The 19,581-nt window shown below is 43.1% G+C and overlaps 1 protein-coding gene across 14 annotated transcripts in view; it reads right to left on the bottom strand.

The window, feature by feature from the left end:
* Positions 1-1,515: 1,515 nt before the first annotated feature.
* MAMLD1 (mastermind like domain containing 1) overlaps positions 1,516-19,581 on the bottom strand; it is a 120,116-nt gene continuing 102,050 nt past the window's right edge. For 11 of the 14 annotated variants that reach the window (XM_081847925.1, XM_081847932.1, XM_081847938.1 and 8 more), the window contains 4 exons: positions 9,254-9,406; positions 6,083-6,151; positions 4,996-5,077; positions 1,516-4,041 (listed from right to left, as the gene is read on the bottom strand). In XM_081847925.1, the coding sequence (XP_081704051.1) occupies positions 3,020-4,041; positions 4,996-5,077; positions 6,083-6,151; positions 9,254-9,406 (1,326 nt within the window). In that variant the 3' untranslated portion in view covers positions 1,516-3,019. The remainder of the gene's footprint in view (positions 4,042-4,995; positions 5,078-6,082; positions 6,152-9,253; positions 9,407-19,581) is intronic. The other 3 variants (XM_081847937.1, XM_081847927.1, XM_081847930.1) reach the window with 3 other exon arrangements.

Genomic DNA, 19,581 nt, shown 5'->3' with positions numbered 1-19,581 from the left:
CCATTGCTGCTTCTTGGCGAATAGAAGGTGCTGCTGGTCTCTGCCTACCCTTAGGGGGGAAATGGCAGGGGCTGCCCTACGGGGTGTCTGCACCCGCCCACCATGAGTCAATGGCCATTGATTCCCACTTCAACCATTGACCCCTTCTTCCATGATGCCATTTTGTGGCCTGTTTCAGGTGCCATGAAGTCTTGGGCCGGCCCTGAGTACTGACAATGTGTAAGATTACGGCAAGTACCTTACCTGCCTCATGGGGCCGTTGTGAGGATAACATGAGGAAGCGGGAGAACACCTTGAGGGACATTGGAGTGGAAATATAATAAACAAATAATGAAAATAAATTAAAATGCCCCATTTTCCTACAAATGCGTCTGTGGGCCCAGGAGTAGAGCAGTGACGTACCTCTAGGTGTATGCTTAGGGGGCTCCCCTTTCCTGTGGCAGCATTTCACACTGAGTAATTACCAGTATAACTGAGAAAAGAGCTTTCTTTTGCGGGAGGCCATGCTGACATAGGGGTGGCAACTTGAATAAAATATTCGGGGGCGGGCGGACATAATCCCCACTCTGCATAATCGATCTTATACACAGCACACACACATTCCATTTGAATGGCAATGCCCATCAACTTCTGCTGGGCGGCCCCCTCAAATATTTTGGAGGGGGCCTAGGAGATGGTTCCTATGCCTACAATTAATGTAGGCTGCCTACAATCAATGGGAGAGGTGGTGAATGAAGATCTGGGGGGCGGGGTGAGAAGTTTGTGAGCTTTAGTGCCAAAAATTTGGTTAGGAAATATGAGCTTCAGAAATAAAGTGCATGCATTTTGCTTAGTTGTTTTTACATTTTACGGTTGCACGTAATGGCAACTGGTGATTAATAAATATTTATTATATATTGGATTACATATGGACATTTCTTGACATCCCTAAGACCTTGGGGTTGAGGTTGATGGCAGCTTTATAAGCTCATCAAGGAGGCCAACAAGGTTTGGGAAATCCTGGTCTCTCCTGAGTGACAGCAGATCCCAGAGAGAGAAATATCTGCCTCATCATCTGCTACCTGATTCATTCTTTTGGAGCCTTCTAGATGCAGGACATGTGCTCTGCCACTGAGATATGGCCCTTCCCCATAAACTGGTGGATTCCTGCCAGCACTGTGCTATTGTGGCAGAAACCAATGGTGTCACCACAGTGGTAGATGTTGCAGGGCCACAATGTGAAACCCTGCAGATCAGGCACCAATTCCCTGCTTCGTGTACCAGGGCTTCCAAAAGGTCTTAAGGCAGAACTACTACAGTCTCTCTGTCCTGCAGGTCTCAAAACCTTTTTCTAGCAACAGGGATTCAGTTTCCCCAAAAGAGTTGCAAGCTTTGTGACCTTGCCCCTCTCCAAAAATAGTAAATGCCTGCAAGTTGCCTAGTATTCATTCCAGTTGCAAGCATTACTATTCTTACTTAAAATGCTGTTTTCTACAAAAACAAAAGCAAAAAGAATAAATGAAAACATGCAGTGACTGCAATTTTTCCCTGGCAGTTTATTATGGTATGAAGGAAAAAAGAACATTTTGGTGTGCTTGAAGTGGACATTGTCATACAAATGGATGCTGATGTGGCCATTAAAATCGGATTACACAAAGTATGAACATTGTTGAAGAAAGCTTACAGTAGAACGGAATTCTTTTATAAACAGACTCTTAAATATACATTTAACAGGAAAAACATCAAAAGTTAAGCTATTAGCGTTTATAGACATTTTATCTGGGAGGTGAGAAATGGAAAAGGGGGGGAGGGGAGGAAGGACAGTCTCATCAAAAACAGAGAAGAAGATACGAAAGTTGTTTAGAACTAGGAACAGATAGCCTGCAAACTGCAAACTATACACTGCAAACTGCAACTATACACTGCTGAGGTGCGCAAGCCAGAAAGTGTTTCTAATTGCTGAAAGGCGACATTCATGCTTTCAGGCTTGCATGCGCTTCTGACACAGATAATTTTCTACAAAAGCACTTGGTATTTGTCACAGTCTTTCAGATCAACCACCTTCTTACCCTGTGGACCAGTTCACACATGCGCTTACATCACTGCTTGCTTACTCATCACCTGGTGACTTGTAGCTGATGCAAGCGGCAAATATTATATCTTGAGGTGATTCTGATGCTCGGCCTGTGGCTCGTCTGTATGGGCAACTCATGGTTTGGTGCTGTACTCATTCAGCACAAACACTGATTGTGTGGAACAGACCTTGGTCAACCACAGCCATAGAAAGAGCAAAAGAACAGTGTACAGGTTGTTGGCACCTTCAGTCCAGCAAAAGAGCTTGCCACAATGAGCTCCTTTATTAAGCAATTTGCTTGGATGAATTCCTGGGCCTGGTAGGGATTGAATTATTATTGGCCAGATCAAAACTGATTTTTAATTCAGTTGATCTGTCATCTTAGATTTACACGGGCTTGGGAAGGCAAGGAATGTGGCAGTCCTTGCTTCCCGTTTACTCTGTTTTTCTGGACATAAAATATTTGATGCTGTAATACACAGTATTACTGAAACTAACATTTGCATATTTAGAACAAGATGTAACTCAACTCCTCTAATATACCAAAAAATAAGAAAGGAGAGAGAGAGAGAGAAATAGAGAAAGAGAAATAGAGAAAGAGAAAGAGAAAAATAGAAAAAGAGAAAGAGAAACAGAGAAATAGAAAGAGAAAAAGAGAAAAAGAGAAAGAGAAAGAGAAAGAGAAAAGGGAGAGAATAGTCTATAGGATATTTACAAAGAGTCCAGCAAAGAAGTATAAATACTTCCATATTTAATGTTTAGGAAAACATAATTTACAAAAAATATTCAACTATATATACAGCGCTATTTGAAAAATCTGGGAGAAAGGTGAAGAGTTAGTTGGGCAAGTTAATTAAGAAGGGGAGGATTTCTATTATTATTATTATTATTATTGTAAATGCTTTTTTTTCTTTTTTTAGTCCTGCACAGATTATTTACATACCCATCAGCATCATCCCTCAAGAATCACACGTGTCCAGAGCTTTGTTGCCCCAAAATGTCATCTATCATTGTCAAATTATTCAGCCACTCTTCGTCGCTGCTTCCGCTGCCGCCGCTATTCTTCATGAGATTATCGATAAAGTCAACATCGCTGCAGTTATCAGGCAGAAGTGCATCGTTTTGCTGGACCATGAAGTCGTACTGGGATTGCATCTCAGAGGCAGGGCTCATTCTGTTGAACGATCCTGACGACTGGCCGGCAGAGCCAGGATAAGTTGGTAGGCCAACTGCGTGTGCAGCACTGAGCTGGCTAAAACTGGTTATGCCTTGCGGCATTGGCTTCATGACATTCATCGCTGCTTGCAAAGGTACTCTTGTCAGATTGGGTCTCAGGTTCTGGTTATTCAGGGGGCCCAAGTTCTGGCCTGATTGTCCCATACTGGCTTTTTGCATCTGTCTGGCATGGACCCCAGGAGCAATCTGATTGGGTGGTGCCACAGACTGGGTAAACGACGGACCAGAGAGATTTGGCCTTGCATTCTGCTTCGAGAAGATAGCATTGCCAGAGAACTGCTGCATACTGGCATCCATCTGGCTTTGATTTGGCATCCTTTGTGACCACATCTGAGGAGAGGCGGAGTAGACGTTAGCCATTCTTGGCATCGTCTGCTGCCTCAAGTGCTGCTGCTGCTGCTGCGAAGTGTGGCTCGATAGGGAACCAGAGGCAAAGCTGGCCAGCACCATGCCAGGCCGAAGGGTAGGGTGGCCGTGAACCGCTTGCATTCCGGAACTCATACCCAGGGAATTTTGGCTTTGCCGCATTGGGAGGCTGAAATCGGCATTAGGTGGGTACATTCCTGGCTGCTTGCTGGGGTTGTGTGCAATCATCACCACTGCCCCAGTATTCTGGTTCACAGGGGCCATCTGAGTGATCCCAGAGCCCAAGGTACTCTGCAACATTCCCTGGGGAGATGACATTAAGCGGTGATTTGGAGAAGGAGTCGACATGGACTGGGTGCAATCTGCTGACATGGGCTGGGAAACGGCTGCATAGAGGAACAAGCAAGGCATTAAGTTAGGAAGAGTCTGGGCATGAGACACTTTGGATTCTGCACGCATCATTTCAATTCTTTAAGCACAAAATATCATACAAATATAACACACACATCCCAGTGCCACTTTTAACTGTTGCAAAGCTAGTTTCTCTCTCTGCTAAATAGAGTAAAGCTGTTCTGGTTTAATGGTTCAAACACAATTTGCCCTAGAGACAAATTAAATGATCAGCAAGATTACAGAGTGCAACTCTTGCTACGCTTCAGCACTTTGGTTTGCAGGTAAACCTAAAATCTTATGTTTGAATGCTCCTCCATGTAAAAAAATTCCCTGCACATGGAGAACCAGTCTGTCAGGGATTAGCTGGGGCCAAACTAGAACCCTCAGCTCCCAACAAGGTGGAAGGGTAACCTGAACATTCTTCAAACATGTTTTAAAAATCAAACTAATCTGCTGCAGCTCAATTTCCTCTGCTGCGTCTCAATGATTTATTTGTTTATTTATAGAGTTGCTATATTCACATTTCACCAGTGGCGTGTAAAATCTATCCATCCAATTTAGAACCAGTAATTTAAAATTGTGAAGCCTGCATTTCAAATATCTTAACTTTTCCGAATTCCACAGTTCAGCTCTAGTTTGCAAATGCAGGAATTGTGTTATATGAAATTAGCTTTGCTCTGCTGAAGTCCACGTTGCAGAACCTACAGTTCGGAGGCTATCACAACTAGAACTTGACAGCACCTTAGGCATGTAACCCCTTGTGTATTCCAAAGGACCCTTCTTTTTATTAAGGGTCAGGCTGGCTTATGCAAATCAGAAATGGAAGGCATGCGAGATCTGCAAGCAGGATATTTATGTATTATTAAGAGTTTCCTTGAAACCCCTGAATTAAAACAGCACACACAAAAGGGGTCAAGCTTTCGAGAATATGCTCTCCAACTCCTTACCAGTAAACTGATTCATCAGCTGCCCCACAAAATGACCCCTCTGCTCAGATGATACTCCCATCATGCTGTGTCTCTGCTTTTCCTAGGCGAAAGGGGAAAAAATGTTCACATCAAATACAAGTTCCACTCTTTTGTTGTTGTTGTTGTTGCAATTATATTTTATTAAGTTTCAACATTTTAAACATGTACAATTTAACATTTTAAACATATACAATCTTATTTTTGTCAACTTCCCGACCTCGTTTTTCACTGAGTGGTTGTTTCTCCCCTTCTGTTGCACCCTGTCACTCTCTTAAACAATCTCATTGGGTTGAGATCCAGGTGAAATGGGAAAGGGCTGCAATAGAAGGGTATTTTTTCCTCATTCCCCCCCACCTCTGTCCTCTCACTCTTTCTCTCTCTGTTTCTCTCTTTCAGAAAAGGATGAATCGCGTATCAGTTTTCTATTCCTTAAGGGCTGTTAGAAAGCACCATGATGCTTTGTATTTTAAATTGAATTATTGGGAACCTCAATGTTGGTGGGAGGCAACACATTATACAGAGATCATGTTCACATACCACTGTTGACTGCTACAAAAATGAACCTTTGCAATTGGAATAGTGTGACTGAGTAACAACAATTCCCAATACGCACAAACTCAAGGAATTGTGGTTTGTTCGAACTGTGGTTCATCGGTAAAAATTTATTGTGGATTTACATTTGAACCAGGCATAGAAGTTTGGTTTTTATTAGAGTTAATAGGGATTAGGATATTAGTTAAAGTATTTATAGGCTGCCTTTTTGGGCAACACCATCAAAAGGCAATGTGTAACACTGAGACAAGATACATTTTAACACATGTATTTAAACAGAAATAAAAGCAAATGAACTTTTAAAGCTTTCTAACACATGTCCTAATCTAGCCAGGCAAACACATTTTGGCAGAGTGATTTTGGAACAGGTAACAGAAAGACCGGCTATTGATTTTCTCCCCATATCCAGCAAGGTGGTGTGGGAAGGGAAAAGAGAGAAAAACCCATCCAGAAAGTCTGCAGTTACAAAGATAACCCAATGCAGTTACTCTATGGACATGCAACTGATGTTTACCAGCTGTAGACGACTGGCTGAAAGAGCAGAGACAGGTCTATATACTTTAATACGATGTCTTTGATAGCCCTGGAACAAAAGGTTTGCATTTCAGTTCTTGCATCCAAGTTGAAGAGCTGGTTTAGAGCTCCAGCCCACCCACTAGGCAAGCTGATCACTTTGTTTTAGGTGGCAGTTTGGGATGGATGCTAGACCAGCGACCCCCTCAAGTCCTCTGCTGCTGACTGCCCCTCAATGCTATTTTGCTGGCCGGCCAGCCAGCTGACCACTGCCAGCCATTGTCCAGCCCCAAGACCCAGCTGCCTGTACCTTGGAGTCTAGGAGCCCTGCTGCCACTTCGACACTGCAGCAAAGTGTCACTTCTTGAGGGCTGCCCAGTCTGCTTGCCTATGTCTCGGTCCCAGGAAAGGCCCTTCTTTAGAACAAGGCGTTGCGGAAATTTAGTGTGAAGGATTTTAACAGCATCTGCTACTGCCAAAATGATGGCAACATCGGCCCTCTCCAAAGCCTTGCTCCAAGGAAAGAACCATTTGTTGCTGAGAACAAGACACTGGGAAAGATGGCCCAGAAGCACGCAGCATGAGGAGGTGATGGCAGGACCAGAAGGCTGCAACTGGTGGGTGGCAGTGAACTGTGTTGCATTGGCCCTCAATTCCTTCATTAATGAAAGGAAGGGGCTTTGTCCCTTTGCTGAGCAACCTGTTTAAGAATGTAGACAAGACGTGATCTTAAGGTCTCTCTAGGACTAGGGAAGTTAGAGAGGGGGAACCACCTCAATTAACTATATGTGTGTTTTTCCTCCACACTGTAATCTCATCCAAGAACTGAGCATTTGTGCACAGAACTGAATATTTGGAAGACCTCTGTTTTCATTTAAACATAAGTCAGTTTCTAGCCATGAATTGGGATGGGGAGCTGTAAACATAGGCCCTGGAAGAAAGAAATGTGGACAGTGGTTTGTAATTTCCATGGATTTCAAGTGGGCAGGTGGTAGTTTATAATAAAACAAATGATGTAAATTAATAAATGGAAGTGTGCTTACTTGGAATAACTTCAAATCAGAACTGGTCTTTTCTGGTCAAATAAACTGGTCACCTTTAGCACAAGTTTGTGCTTTATAAACAGACACACAAGAATTGCACGTAGTTTTGCCCTGAGTATTATTAGACAGATCCCCAATAAGTTGTTTCATTGCCTTCCCTCTGAGACCACTGAGTACTGAGACCACCAGCTGTCTTCAATAACTATCTAGGAACAATCTATTTTGGTTATAATATACAGATGGAAGAGTGGGAACATATGAGGACAAAAGGGTTAAAATACACACTGTGTTATGATTTAAAAGAGAATTTTCATGTAAAGATGTACCATTGTCCTGAGAAGTTATTTAGAATGTATAAATATGTTCCAACTGTTTGCTGGAAGTGTCAAAAACATGAGGGGACATTTTATTGTGCAAAAAAGCTAAAAACTATTGGATACAAATAGACACATTGATACAGAAGATTCTGAAGCTTAATGTTCAACTCAAACCAGAACTCTTCCTGCTGGGACTAATGGATATACAGTCATACCTCATGTAACGTCCGCTTCATGTTACGTTCTTTCAGGTTACGTCCCACGGCGACCGGGAAGTACTGGAAAGGGTTACTTCTAGGTTTCGCCGCTCGCGCATGCGCAGAAGTGCAAAATGACATCACGCACATGCGCAGAAGCGGCGAATCGCAACCCGCGCGTGTGCAGAAGCGCCGCTGCGGGTTGCGCTCTTTTCATGTTGCGAACAGGCCTCCGGAACGGATCCCGTTTGCAACCAGAGGTACCACTATACAACAAGAAAAAGAGTATGCAAGATTATTGCAATACATGGACACAGCGGCAAGATTCTTATACGCACAAAGCTGGAAGGACCTACTATGGAAGAATGGTTATTGAAACTAATGGATTTTGCTGAGATAGCAAAGTTGACAAGTTTCATCAGAGAAAAATCATTGTTGACATTTATTAATGATTGGAAACCCCTTATGGGCTTTTTGCGCAAAAAGGAGAATGAGCTTGTGATATCTGGGACTGACATAAGGTTGGTTTATGGAAATCAGAAGAGTTAGATACTGTTATGGAGCAAGTTAAGTCTATAAAGCCGATAGATGGAGAATCAGAAATCTTTTTCTTTTCTTTTCTTTTCTTCTAAGTTTTTATGTTTAAAATGTTTGGTATTTGATTCTAACTTTTGCATATCGCTTTTTCTTTGTTTCTCTTTTCAAGCTTCTTTGGAGGTCTTTAAGCAGAGGCTTGACAACCCTATGTCAGGAGTGCTCTGATGGTGTTTCCTGCTTGGCAGGGGGTTGGACTCAATGGCCCTTGTGGTCTCTTCCAACTCTATGATTCTATGATTCTAATAAAAATAGCTTTTGTAACAAGTGAAAAGAAAAAGGAAGAAAAAGGAAGTCTCTTCTTTTCTAACCTCACTAGGTATATTAATATGACAACCCCCTCCACAAACCCACAAAGATTACATACAGCCTCTTATGAACTTAACTTGTGCCTCCCCGTGTCCTGTTTGAACACATCCATGCATTTGATCACTGCTGCCTTCTCCTCCTCCTCTGTTCTGTCCAAGAGGGAGAGGCTTTTCAAACCATCAAGCTTTCCTACCTGCCTTGCTCCAAATCGTCTGGGACCCCTAGAAGACTGCTTAAGTATTTACTCTTGTTGTCTTTTAATTTTCTTTGTTTTTTGGTGGGGAGTACGCTTTGCCCTTTCGGCAGGAACAGAAATGTATCTTGATTTTTTTTTTTTTAAATACCTTTGGGAATTTAAGATTTTGTTTTGATTTTTTTTTTATATAATCATGTGCATTATTTGTATTTGCATTGGTGCAGTTGTTCTCTGTGAGCCACCTTGGGGGTGATAAGTTATTGGGAGCCAGTTAGACTTCGAGCACCAGTACTGCTTGCCGAAGAAAGGAGGGCTGGTGATCAAGCATGAGGAAAGATGGCTCCCATTGCAAGACTTCAATCAAGTGCCACAACTGCTGAAGCAACCCTAGGGATAACAGCATTGCAATTTAAGTCCCATCACTCTGCCATGGTAATCTAAAGAAGTCTCGCCACTTGAGATAACAGCCCTATCAGCAGTCACCTGGCGGCTTCCCAGAGAAACTAAGAGACCAACCTGTAGCTGCTGCTGCTGCTGCTGCTGCTGCCGTCTCATTATCTGCTGCTTCAGGAGATGGTTCCTTATGTTACAGCCATTCACCAAGGCTGAGGCTGGGACTGCAGGTGGGATCTCTAGTGGCTCCTGAAGTCTAGCAATGATTTGAGATCTCTTCAAAAAAGGGGGAAATATTGTTACTCTTTTAACCAGGACAAACACTAAAAGGGCATTTAGACCATCTGTCCAAACTTCCCAGATAAGACCGATGGAGTGGCTCTCAGTTCCAAAATCACACCAAAGCCCAGTTGTGCACCAACCATAGTTTAAAACCAAAACTATGGTCTGAGCTTCCAATCAACCATGGTTTAGAGATTACCTTATTTTTCGCTCCATAAGGCACACCTACTTTGGGGGGGGGGTCCAAGAAAAAAAATATTATTTAAAGGGAGCACTGAGCAGAGCCTGTATGCATCCCAGGCTCTGCTCAGCGCTCCCTTTCATGAGCCGCGTGGAGCGTGTGTGCGGCGCTTGCAGTCACTGACGGGCTGCCCTTCTCCCTCCTCGGGGAAAAGCCCCAAGAGCCACACACACACACTCCGCACAGCTCTTTAAAGGGAGCGCGGCTCTTGGGGGCTTTTGCGGGAGGTGGGGGAAGTGAGAGAGCCTCGCTCTGTCCCTTCCCCCACCTCCCGCAAAAGCCAGGGATAGCCGCGCGAAGCCTCCCCAGGGCAGCGGGATGAAGGCTCCCCACTGCCCTGCAGAGGCTTTGCGGGCTACCCCAGAGCTGCACAGGAGCTTGTTGGGGCTGGCGGGGGAAGCCCGGGTCCCCCCCCCCAGCCCCAGGGACCACACATTCGCTCCATAAGATGCACAGACATTTCCCCTTAGATTTTAAGAGGAAAAAAGTGTGTCTTATGGAGTGAAAAATACGGTATCTGCCTTGCTTTCCTTTGGTACAGTTCTCCCATCTCTAGGTTCAGGAACCTCTAGAGGAAGAACCACCCATCATAAATATGATTTGACTATTCAGAAGTCACCCCAACCCATATTTAAGTTTCCGAAATAATGAGGTATCTGAATTGTGCAACCAAGTTCCAGTTCCTGTCTACGGGGCAAGTAAGAACTGTTGTGCATCTACACAAAATACGGACAATGTGTCATACTGGCTTGACAACAATCACTCGCCCAATCCTCTGCATCCAGGCACATGAGCTTTTGCAAACTGAGGAAAAGCCACTTGAAGTCTGGCTTCACCCCCTTTTGGGCAATTACTGTAAACCAGGAATCTTTCTAATGTTTGTAAGGCCAAATAGCATCTAAATTACCAGAAGCATTCTCTCTCTCTCTTTCTCTCTCTCTCTCTCTCTAAGACAGAGAAAAAGAAACAACTGTCCCCAATATATTCATGTTTGTCCATACCAGGTGATTGTGAATTTCTGTAAAGAAGAACAAGAGGGACATTGTGGAAAGCTGAATGGGTTGGGCCAGTTAAATTTTATTTTATTTACATCCCGCCAAGGCAGCATGCACATAATAAGAACAGTTAAAATGCACCCTAAAACTGCACACCACCACAGAAAAATGCAAGAACTAGCCTAAACCTAGTCCATAAAAAAGGCCCAGTGGGATAAAAGAGTTTTCACTCCACATCTGAAGACCAGTGGAAGTGAGGATCTCCGAGGAATGCAAATTCCACAATTGTGGAGCCACAGTTAAGAAGGCCCTGTCCCTAGGATATACCAATTTGACTTTCATCAACAAGAGGGCCTCTGAGATAAATGTGAATGCCAAGGAAATTGCTATGAGAACAGGTACCAAATTTTTCGCTCTATACCAGACCACAAGATGCACCTAGTTTTTGGAGGAGGAAAACAAGAAAAAAAATATTCTGAATCTCAGAAGCCAGAACAGCAAAAGGGATTGCTGTGCAGTGAAAGCAGCAATCCCTCTTGCTGTTCTGGCTTCTGTGATAGCTGCGCAGCCTGCATTCACTCCATAAGATGCACACACATTTCCCCTTACTTTTTAGGAGGGAAAAAGTAAGTCTTATAGAGCAAAAAATACGGTAAGTCTTCAAGCAGTCTGGACCAAACCAGTTCACCACAAAATCAGTGAAACAGATGCTGGCCACATTAATCCTATCAGTTTCCTGGCAGATAATTTTTCATCCAATTAAATTTTCATTATTATTATTATTATTATTATTATTATTATTATTGTTATTATTATTATCAGCAGCATCACCATCATCTAAATTTGTATACTACCCTTCATCTGAAGATCACAGGGTGGTTTACAACATAAAAATAAAAAGGGAGAACACAAAATACATTTTTAAAAACCCCAATAAAAACCCTCCCACAAACACATTTAAAATGCCACATAGTGTAAATCAGCCCAAGTCCTGCTCTTAATGAGCTGTGAAATAAAGCCTTCGAAAAGGGAGGGCTAGATGAGGTAATAACCACAGGTATCCAAAGCATATAAGTGATTGTCAACCTTAAGGTAGGATATAATGTGTCTGATCTATGTTGAATTACGGGAAACAGGAATTGGTATTTTGGCCCAGATAGGAACAGCCTGTAGGAGGAGATACTTTTAAAGCATGCATTTATTTGATCCCATGTTTATACTCAATTATCTACTGGCCAATTTCAGGCTGTACTGTTGTAATGCTATCTTTGTGGGAATGCCTTTAAAGATGCTTTTAAAACCTTCAACCATGGTATCTTTCTGGAGCAGCTGTCTGAGTTAAGGGTGCATAGCACTGGTTTCTGGTGGTTCCAGTCCTGCTGGGACAGTCATTTCCAGAGGGTTATGCTTGGGGAGTGCTCTTCAGCATCAATTAAAGTGCTGGTTTTAACCTACAAGGCCGGAAACAGCTCAGGACCGCAATACCTCAAGGACTGCCTCTCCCCATATGAACCAGCCCAGACCCTGTAATCTTCCTCTGAGGCCCTTCTTTGTGTACCTCTTCCACAAGAGGTCCAGAGAGGAGAACAGGAGAACTTTTCTTTGGTGGCTCCCCATTTGTGGAATGCCTTTGTGGCACATTTTTAGGTGCCAGGCAAAAAGAAGACTTTATTTCACAGCTCATTAAGAGCTTAATAAAATGCCATCTCCTGTAATCTGAAACCCAAAGATGAGCTATATATCTGACTACATTCTGTTAGTCTGGAGTGCACAAAGTTTTGAGGTACTCAAAGCAACGTCAGACAGGACGCCAGAGTTAGCTAACTTTACAGCTTGTTTGAATGGCAGGGAAACAGGGAAAAGTAATTTACTATTGCAAGAACCTTGCATCACTTTGGCCAGGGCTCTTCAGTGTTCTCCTACAAATCCCTCATCTAAGAGGAAGGAGGAGGCACCTCTGGATCATACATGGTGTTAGAAACTGAGATATGAAAGCTAGGAGCTAAATGGCACCTTACACCTAGGTTACGGGAACAACAACGAAATGTCTAGGTGCACTTTTTTAAGAACAAGAATACAAAGCTGAAAATGAATGATCTGCAGCTGAAATATTATGTTCATTTTTCACATGGTCTATTCCTTCCCCTGCCCACCCCCCTGATATTCTTAAGAGGGTCTCTGCTCCAGTCTTCAGAGAATAGTTGGAAGCGGGGAGGCAGAAAAAGGTCCTCCTTTCCTTCCACTCAGCAGTTTTATTCTCAAATCTTAGGTGCAGTACCGTGCCCAGAGCTCAGAAACTGCTTGGGCTAATGAAATTCCCTGTCACAAAATGCACCTAGAATAATGGGAGTTTCGAACACTGACGATACAGTCCATAGTGGGTGAACTGAAGAGTTTGTGCTGCTCTGTTTCTTAAGCCTTTCACAGAAAGCAACAGCACTGGCCTGATTTGCACCACCTGGGGCCCTCATTAAGAATTAACACAAGGCTGGATCCCTTAGATGGCAGTCTTGGGCATCTGCAGGGAACCCAAGAACAGCAAAGGGGCCCACTGTCCCAACAGCACCATCATTCTGGATTGCAGGGGCATCCATAAAAGTTGGGAGGCAGAATGAGAGAGTTCTCGGTTTGCACACCCTGATTCCTCCAGATTAAAAGGGGAGCCACTGAAGTTGTTCGATTCAAGGTCTTACATATCCTGGAACTAGCTGTATTTGGGTGGGGGGACGCAGTGGTGAGGGGTGAGAGTGGTTATCTAGAAACCACTCACCATCAGTGATGAGGAGGGCAGAGACCTGAACCAAAATCTCATAGGGGATATTTGGAAAGGAAGAATGAAAACACACAGAATAGCCCAACAAGGTAGGAAATTATACTGTCTGCTCCTTCGTCGCCATCTGCCTCGTAATCTGCTTCAGCCTCCAGTACTATTTTACATTATTGATGACATTTTGTTATTACTGGCAAAGAAGGATATGTACATTATACAGCAAGCATGCTAAAAACTGGGCCACATTTCCTTTGTTTGCCAAATGGAAACCTGCATCCTTTGTTTGAGTGTCCGTGTTATCAGAAGATAAGGAACCAAGAAAAAGCGTAGCTGCCTTTTGACATCTGACAGTTAGGATCATGCTAGAATGAAGAAAACAGGAAGTCAGCAAGGAAACCTTGGATTGTGTTGTTGGAGAGCAAAGCAGAAAAGGGATTTTTGAGGGGTGGGGGAAGAGAGATGTATGTGGGTGGGTGGGTGGGTGGGTGGGGCTGGCCACATCATGCAAAGAAAGAAACACCACTTTGGTAATAACATCCATGAAGAAAAGAAAAAAAACCCAAAGGAGATAACTAAAATCACTTACTTTTATGGTGCATGTTTGCCGTAGCACTTGTTGCCTATACAAAGCCCACAATTGCTAGAATACAATCACTCGCGATACAGTTTCCTAGAAGATGCAAACCTCTACCACACACTACACTTTGATAGCATCATTGAACATGATACTGGTGAACATTTTGATCCCTTAACTATCTGGTTTCCTGTTTCACACCCTCTCCCCTCTGACCTGCACAGAAAAATCAGGGCCAGCTCCAGAGAGCAAAAAGGCTAGAAATTTGCAGCGAAAGGGCACCACTGTCCCACAAGTGCTACGATTCTCACTTATGGAGCACCCAGGAAAGTTGGAGGCAGTTTTGGAGAGTTCTTGGTCGGCACATCTCACCTCTTACAGGTTACTAGGGCTCCCTGAAGGTGCCTGGTCCGAATCCTAAAGCCAGCACCGATGCAGTAAACAAGGATTACTCTCTAGGAGAAAAACGTACAGAGGCTGCAAGCCCACCTCCCCTTTCCAAATCAGATGATAGTCTGTAGCTCAGTTTTGAACAAATGTAGGCTGCCTGCAGGGGAAGATCTGAAGTAGCAAGGATTCAATTTGCTTGCCCTACACTTGAAAGGCACTCAAAGCTCTCATGCCTATTTCCTCCCAATCTGTCTGGCTGTGTATGCGCTGAAGCAAACAGGTTTATCACTGGGATGATCAACAGAGCCTTTTGCTGAGGGCAACTGCATTAAATAAGCCCATTGCGGAGGGCTGTTCTTGCTGGCAGAACTCCCACCTCAGTTCTGACTCAATTTCATTCAGAACACAAGAATAATGTCCCCCCACCCTCCCTGTATTAGTAGGGGAAAGTAAGCATTCAAGCTCAGCGCTAATTATGGCTTTAATTATATAAAGGTGCTCTGTACATAACACTGCAATAAAGGCAATTGGATTCATTTCTCTGCAAGGATGTGTGAAGAGTTGCAAAGCTTTGGAGTGAAGTTTGATACAGAAAATGTAATTAGCTTCTGAGGGAAAAAACGTATTGTTTTTGTACGCTGCAACAAGCACAACAATAGAGGAAATGACAATTGGCAATCAGCACCCTGCAAAATTACATTAAACAACAACAAGGAAAGTTCCTTATTTTCACCGCTAGTGGGAACTACAGCATTCCCTTCTGCTAAGACAAAAAAAAAAAAAGGGCATGCAAGTATGACAGCTAAGAATAGCTCACCGCACATGATCAAGACGACATTGCTATCTGCATCAAAGGTTAATGAACCTATTCCCCTCCCCCCTTTCATCATTTAGAAAGGAACTCATTTGCCTTCTCATTCAGAGGCTAAGTCAAACAAGATGATGCATAATGCAAAATAAGAGGGCTGTTTGACCAATTAAACAATCACCTGCCTTTTAGCAGATTATACAGTTAATCGTGTAAAGTTAAACCTATCAACCAAAACCTCATTATAGGTACAATTGTAATTTACAACTGTATCAACAACAAAACACCATGCTTTCTTAGAGAAGTGATTCTTCATCTTCCCCCTTGGCATTCCCCAATGCAGCAACACACCAGATCCAATATACAGCCGCAAACAAAGAAGCTCCTTTGTAATCAGTGGTGCTACAAGTTTTATTTTCTCTTGTGGATCAAAATTAGCTACCCAATCAACTGCCACCATATTTGATTAATCTTCCAAATAAAAGCTTTCAGCCCTATTGCGCAAACAATTACAATGAAATCACAGGAAAATGATATACTGGGAAGATTTTCAAAAACAACAACTTGGTGGGGCCAGGTCAACTCAGGACAGTTAGATCAGTTCAGGATAGCACCCATGTTTTGGGAAGTTTAGGGTTCTTGTTGTCTGGCCTTTCTCTCCTTCCTGTGCTACATAAACTTTTCCTCCCTCCCTCCCTCCTCTCATAAATAAGTTTTAAGGGCATCACATTAGAAGAACCGATAATTAAAAGCAAACTATTTTTAGAAAGTCTGAGTTTGTAAACAAGTAGGGACAGCCACTTTCCAATGCAAAAATATGTTTCTGGCAGATTTCGAGGACCAGGAGAGGGCTCTTCACTGTTACTGGCATCAGCAAGCAACAGGTCAGTAACAGGCACTTCAGAAATAACCCACTTTGTGCCCTGTGTGATAGAAAATAATTAGCCCCAGGTCTTCGAAACAGGAGTCTTAATATTGGCTTGGGAGCATCCTTTAAGCTGCCTTGGGAAGATCCTTCTGGACCCAAAGATGGGACAGAAATCAAAATACAATTAAAGGTTTGTGGGCCACTCTTCTCTCTTAGAAGTGAAATTCTAAGAGAGGGAGGGAGCCAGGAGCTGCCTACAGAACTCTGCATCCAGAGAGCACCAGACCACACACACATTACCAAAACTGGACACCTGCCACAAATGTGCACAAGCTGGTGTTTAGCAGATGCACCAGAGGGCTCCATAAGCTGATAACATGGTGGTCCTTTTAAGCAGACCGGAAGAAGCAAAAGTAACCTTCCCGGGCCTATCAGCATTTATAAAGCCTCTTCAGGTGGCTGATTACTGTTGTTGCAAGAGTTCTGGAGGTGCAGACCCAACACTGCCAGGAAGTAACCTGCTTTGTTGCTCTGGCTCCAGGTTACTGCCAGTGCTTCAGCTTTTAGGCAACTTAAGCTCCGGCCCCTACTGGTGTCCTGTGAATATTCAGTTAATCAAAGCAAGGCAGCCTTCATGCTTTTGCTGACTCACACATGGCATTAAAATTTTGAGCTGTCTGCATGCTGCATTCTACTTTACCTGTGGTGCAATGGGTCAGTGCGTCTGGCTGTTCACCACAAGGCTGGTGGTTCAAGCCCACCCAGGGGCAACTGTGGCAGCGATTCCTGAATTGGGGTGTGGGTGTGTACTAGATGAACTTTGGGTTCCCTTCCAATTCTACGATTCCGTGTAGCTTTTGACCCCTTGAGATGTATATTTTTAGGACGCACCTTATTTCTGTGACTGCAAATTGTTTTTAAACTGCAAGATGTGTTTTAATTGTTGCAGCCCATCCAGGGGCCTTATTAATTGCCCACCCTTCACCTTAAGGTCCCAGGGTGGGTTGCCAGCAGGGTTATTTATATCTTATAAATGGTGCTTCATCCAGAAAACGGTTTTTAGGGTAGTATACAAAGAAATTTAAAAATTACATCCCCCCTCCAAAAAAACCCCACACTCCATAAACAAAACATTAAGACAATTGAACAGTACAGTAAAATTAAGAGGAATAAAACCATTCAACCAGTTAAAAATGTCACAATCTGAAATGTCTGGGCAGAGAAAAAGGTTTTTACTTGCTGCCAAGAAGTACACAGTGTAAGTGCCAGATGCAGTTCCCATGGAAGGACATTATTCAACCACAGAGAAGGGTCTCCTCCAACATTCCCAATGCAAGGGCAGAGCTGCTCCTTCAGATACTCCAACTGGGCTTGGCAGCAAATAGGGAGCCAATGCAACTCCTTTAGAACCGGTGTAACTTGGCTCCATCTTAGTAAACCAGCCAAAATGCTGTACTAGACAATGTTTCAGTAAATGGCAGCCCTGTGCACAACACATTACACACTATAGCTCACATCATCCCTAGCTAGCAGGACCAGTAGTCAGGGATGATGGGAACTGTAGTCCAAAAGCAGCGTAGGAAACTCTTGCTTTTTACAGTAATCCAATCCAGAGGTTACTAGAACATGGATCATAGCTTATGACACAGTGGCAGATAGGTCATGGTGCCCCAGACACTGCTCTTGTTACACATGCACTGGGACAGTTTGAAGGGTGGGATGGGGGAGAAGAGCGAAAATAATATTATTTTATTAAGATGCAGGTACGCACAGGACTGTACCTGGGATTTTTCCAGGCCCAAGCTAAGATTTGGGACACTGATTTCTAGTAAGACATTTACCTGACTTGGCTACTTAGAGTAGTTAAGCAGACATGTGTGAAGAGTTCTGCATTAGTGACTCAGTTGCAGGAACGAAGAAATGAAACCTGCAATTAGCTTAACATCATAGGTATGACACACATCCCAATCAGGTCTCAGGGCCTAAAGAGTAAGTGGGTGTATGTGTGTGATATAGAATGGATACAGTACAGCCTTCCCTCTAACCATGTGTGCATTATCTATTTCAGAAGCTCTCCCGCCCACACCCATCAAAAACTTTGCCCCTTTGTGTCAGGGCATTTAGTGGTTGCATACAAACAATAGTTTCCTGGAGACTTGAAAAGTTTTTCAAGAGGAACAAGAGATAGACCTTGCCTCCACCCTGCCCCCCAGCCAATTTTATTATTTGGCTAGACGTGGAGATCATTGTTTCAGCACCAGGCATAATGATGATCCCTTTGCTCATCCTCTTCTCAGGGAAGGCAGGTGGTCTTTTTTTTTTAATAATATTTTATTTGGATTTTTCAAACATAAATGCAAAAATAAAAAAAACAGTATAACATATATCATAACATCTTTTCATAACATCTTTGGACTCCCTCGCGCCTCCCGCTCCCATTTACATCATTGCCAATTCTTGCCAGCAATTTATCATCTTGTTTACGCTCTTATGTCAAATTCATTTAAATATAATCTATAAATTCTCCAAAAGGTTTATAGTTTTTTCTCAAATTTACTTATCATCTTAATTCTCACTAATTTAGTGGTGCACAATTATTTATGATCTAGCATCCTTTCTTAGCATTCAGCCAAATTACAGTGTTTTTTTAAATAAATCTTGAATTTCTTCCAATCTTCTTCGACCCTCTCCTCTCCCAGGTCTCGGATTCTGCCAGTCATCTCGGCTAGTTCCATATAGTCCATCAGTTGCATCTGCCACTCTTCCAGTGTGGGTAGTTCTTGAGTCTTCCAGTTCTTAGCGATGAGTATCCTTGCTGCCGTTGTTGCATACATGAAAAATGTTCGGTCCTTCTTTAACACCTTCTGGCCGACAATGCCCAGAAGGAAGGCCTCTGGTTTCTTAGGGAAGGTATACTTAAATACCTTTTTCACCCCATTATATATCATTTCCCAGAAAGCCTTCACTCTAGGGCAGGTCCACCAGAGGTGAAAGAATGTTCCTTCAGCTTCTTTACACTTCCAACATTTATTATCAGACAAATGGTATATCTTTGCAAGTTTAACTGGGGTCATGTACCATCTATATATCATTTTCATTACATTTTCCTTCAAAGCATTACATGCAGTGAAGTTCAACCCAGTGGTCCACAAACTTTCCCAGTCTTAAACAACCTTACACTTGCTTTCTTGTTTGCTAGGGACTCCTTCGTTATTTTCCTTTGCCTCCAGTTCAGAGATTCTTTTAAAGATAAAAATTGAGTCTTTCTGTTCTGAAATCTCTTGACGCTTCTCCCAGCCTTTCTCTCCCCCCACCACTTCTCTTTAAACACTAGCATTGATAAAAACGATGTAAGCTCAGCAGGGCCCCTGCTTCTCCCACCCATTTACTTGATATATAACCATGTGAAATACTGTCAGACTCTGGTTTCGAAGCTTATCTCAGAGGCTGCCAGTCAAGGGAAGGCTTTGTTTGAAGTCTGTAAGCGATCTGACGGGGTAGACAGTTTTGTTAGGCGAAGCAC

Source organism: Podarcis erhardii, assembly GCF_964252035.2.
Source record: "Podarcis erhardii genome assembly, chromosome: Z".
Lineage (NCBI taxonomy): Eukaryota > Metazoa > Chordata > Lepidosauria > Squamata > Lacertidae > Podarcis > Podarcis erhardii.
The sequence above is the reverse complement of the archived record's forward strand: the minus strand, read 5'-3'. Positions and strand labels throughout refer to the sequence as shown.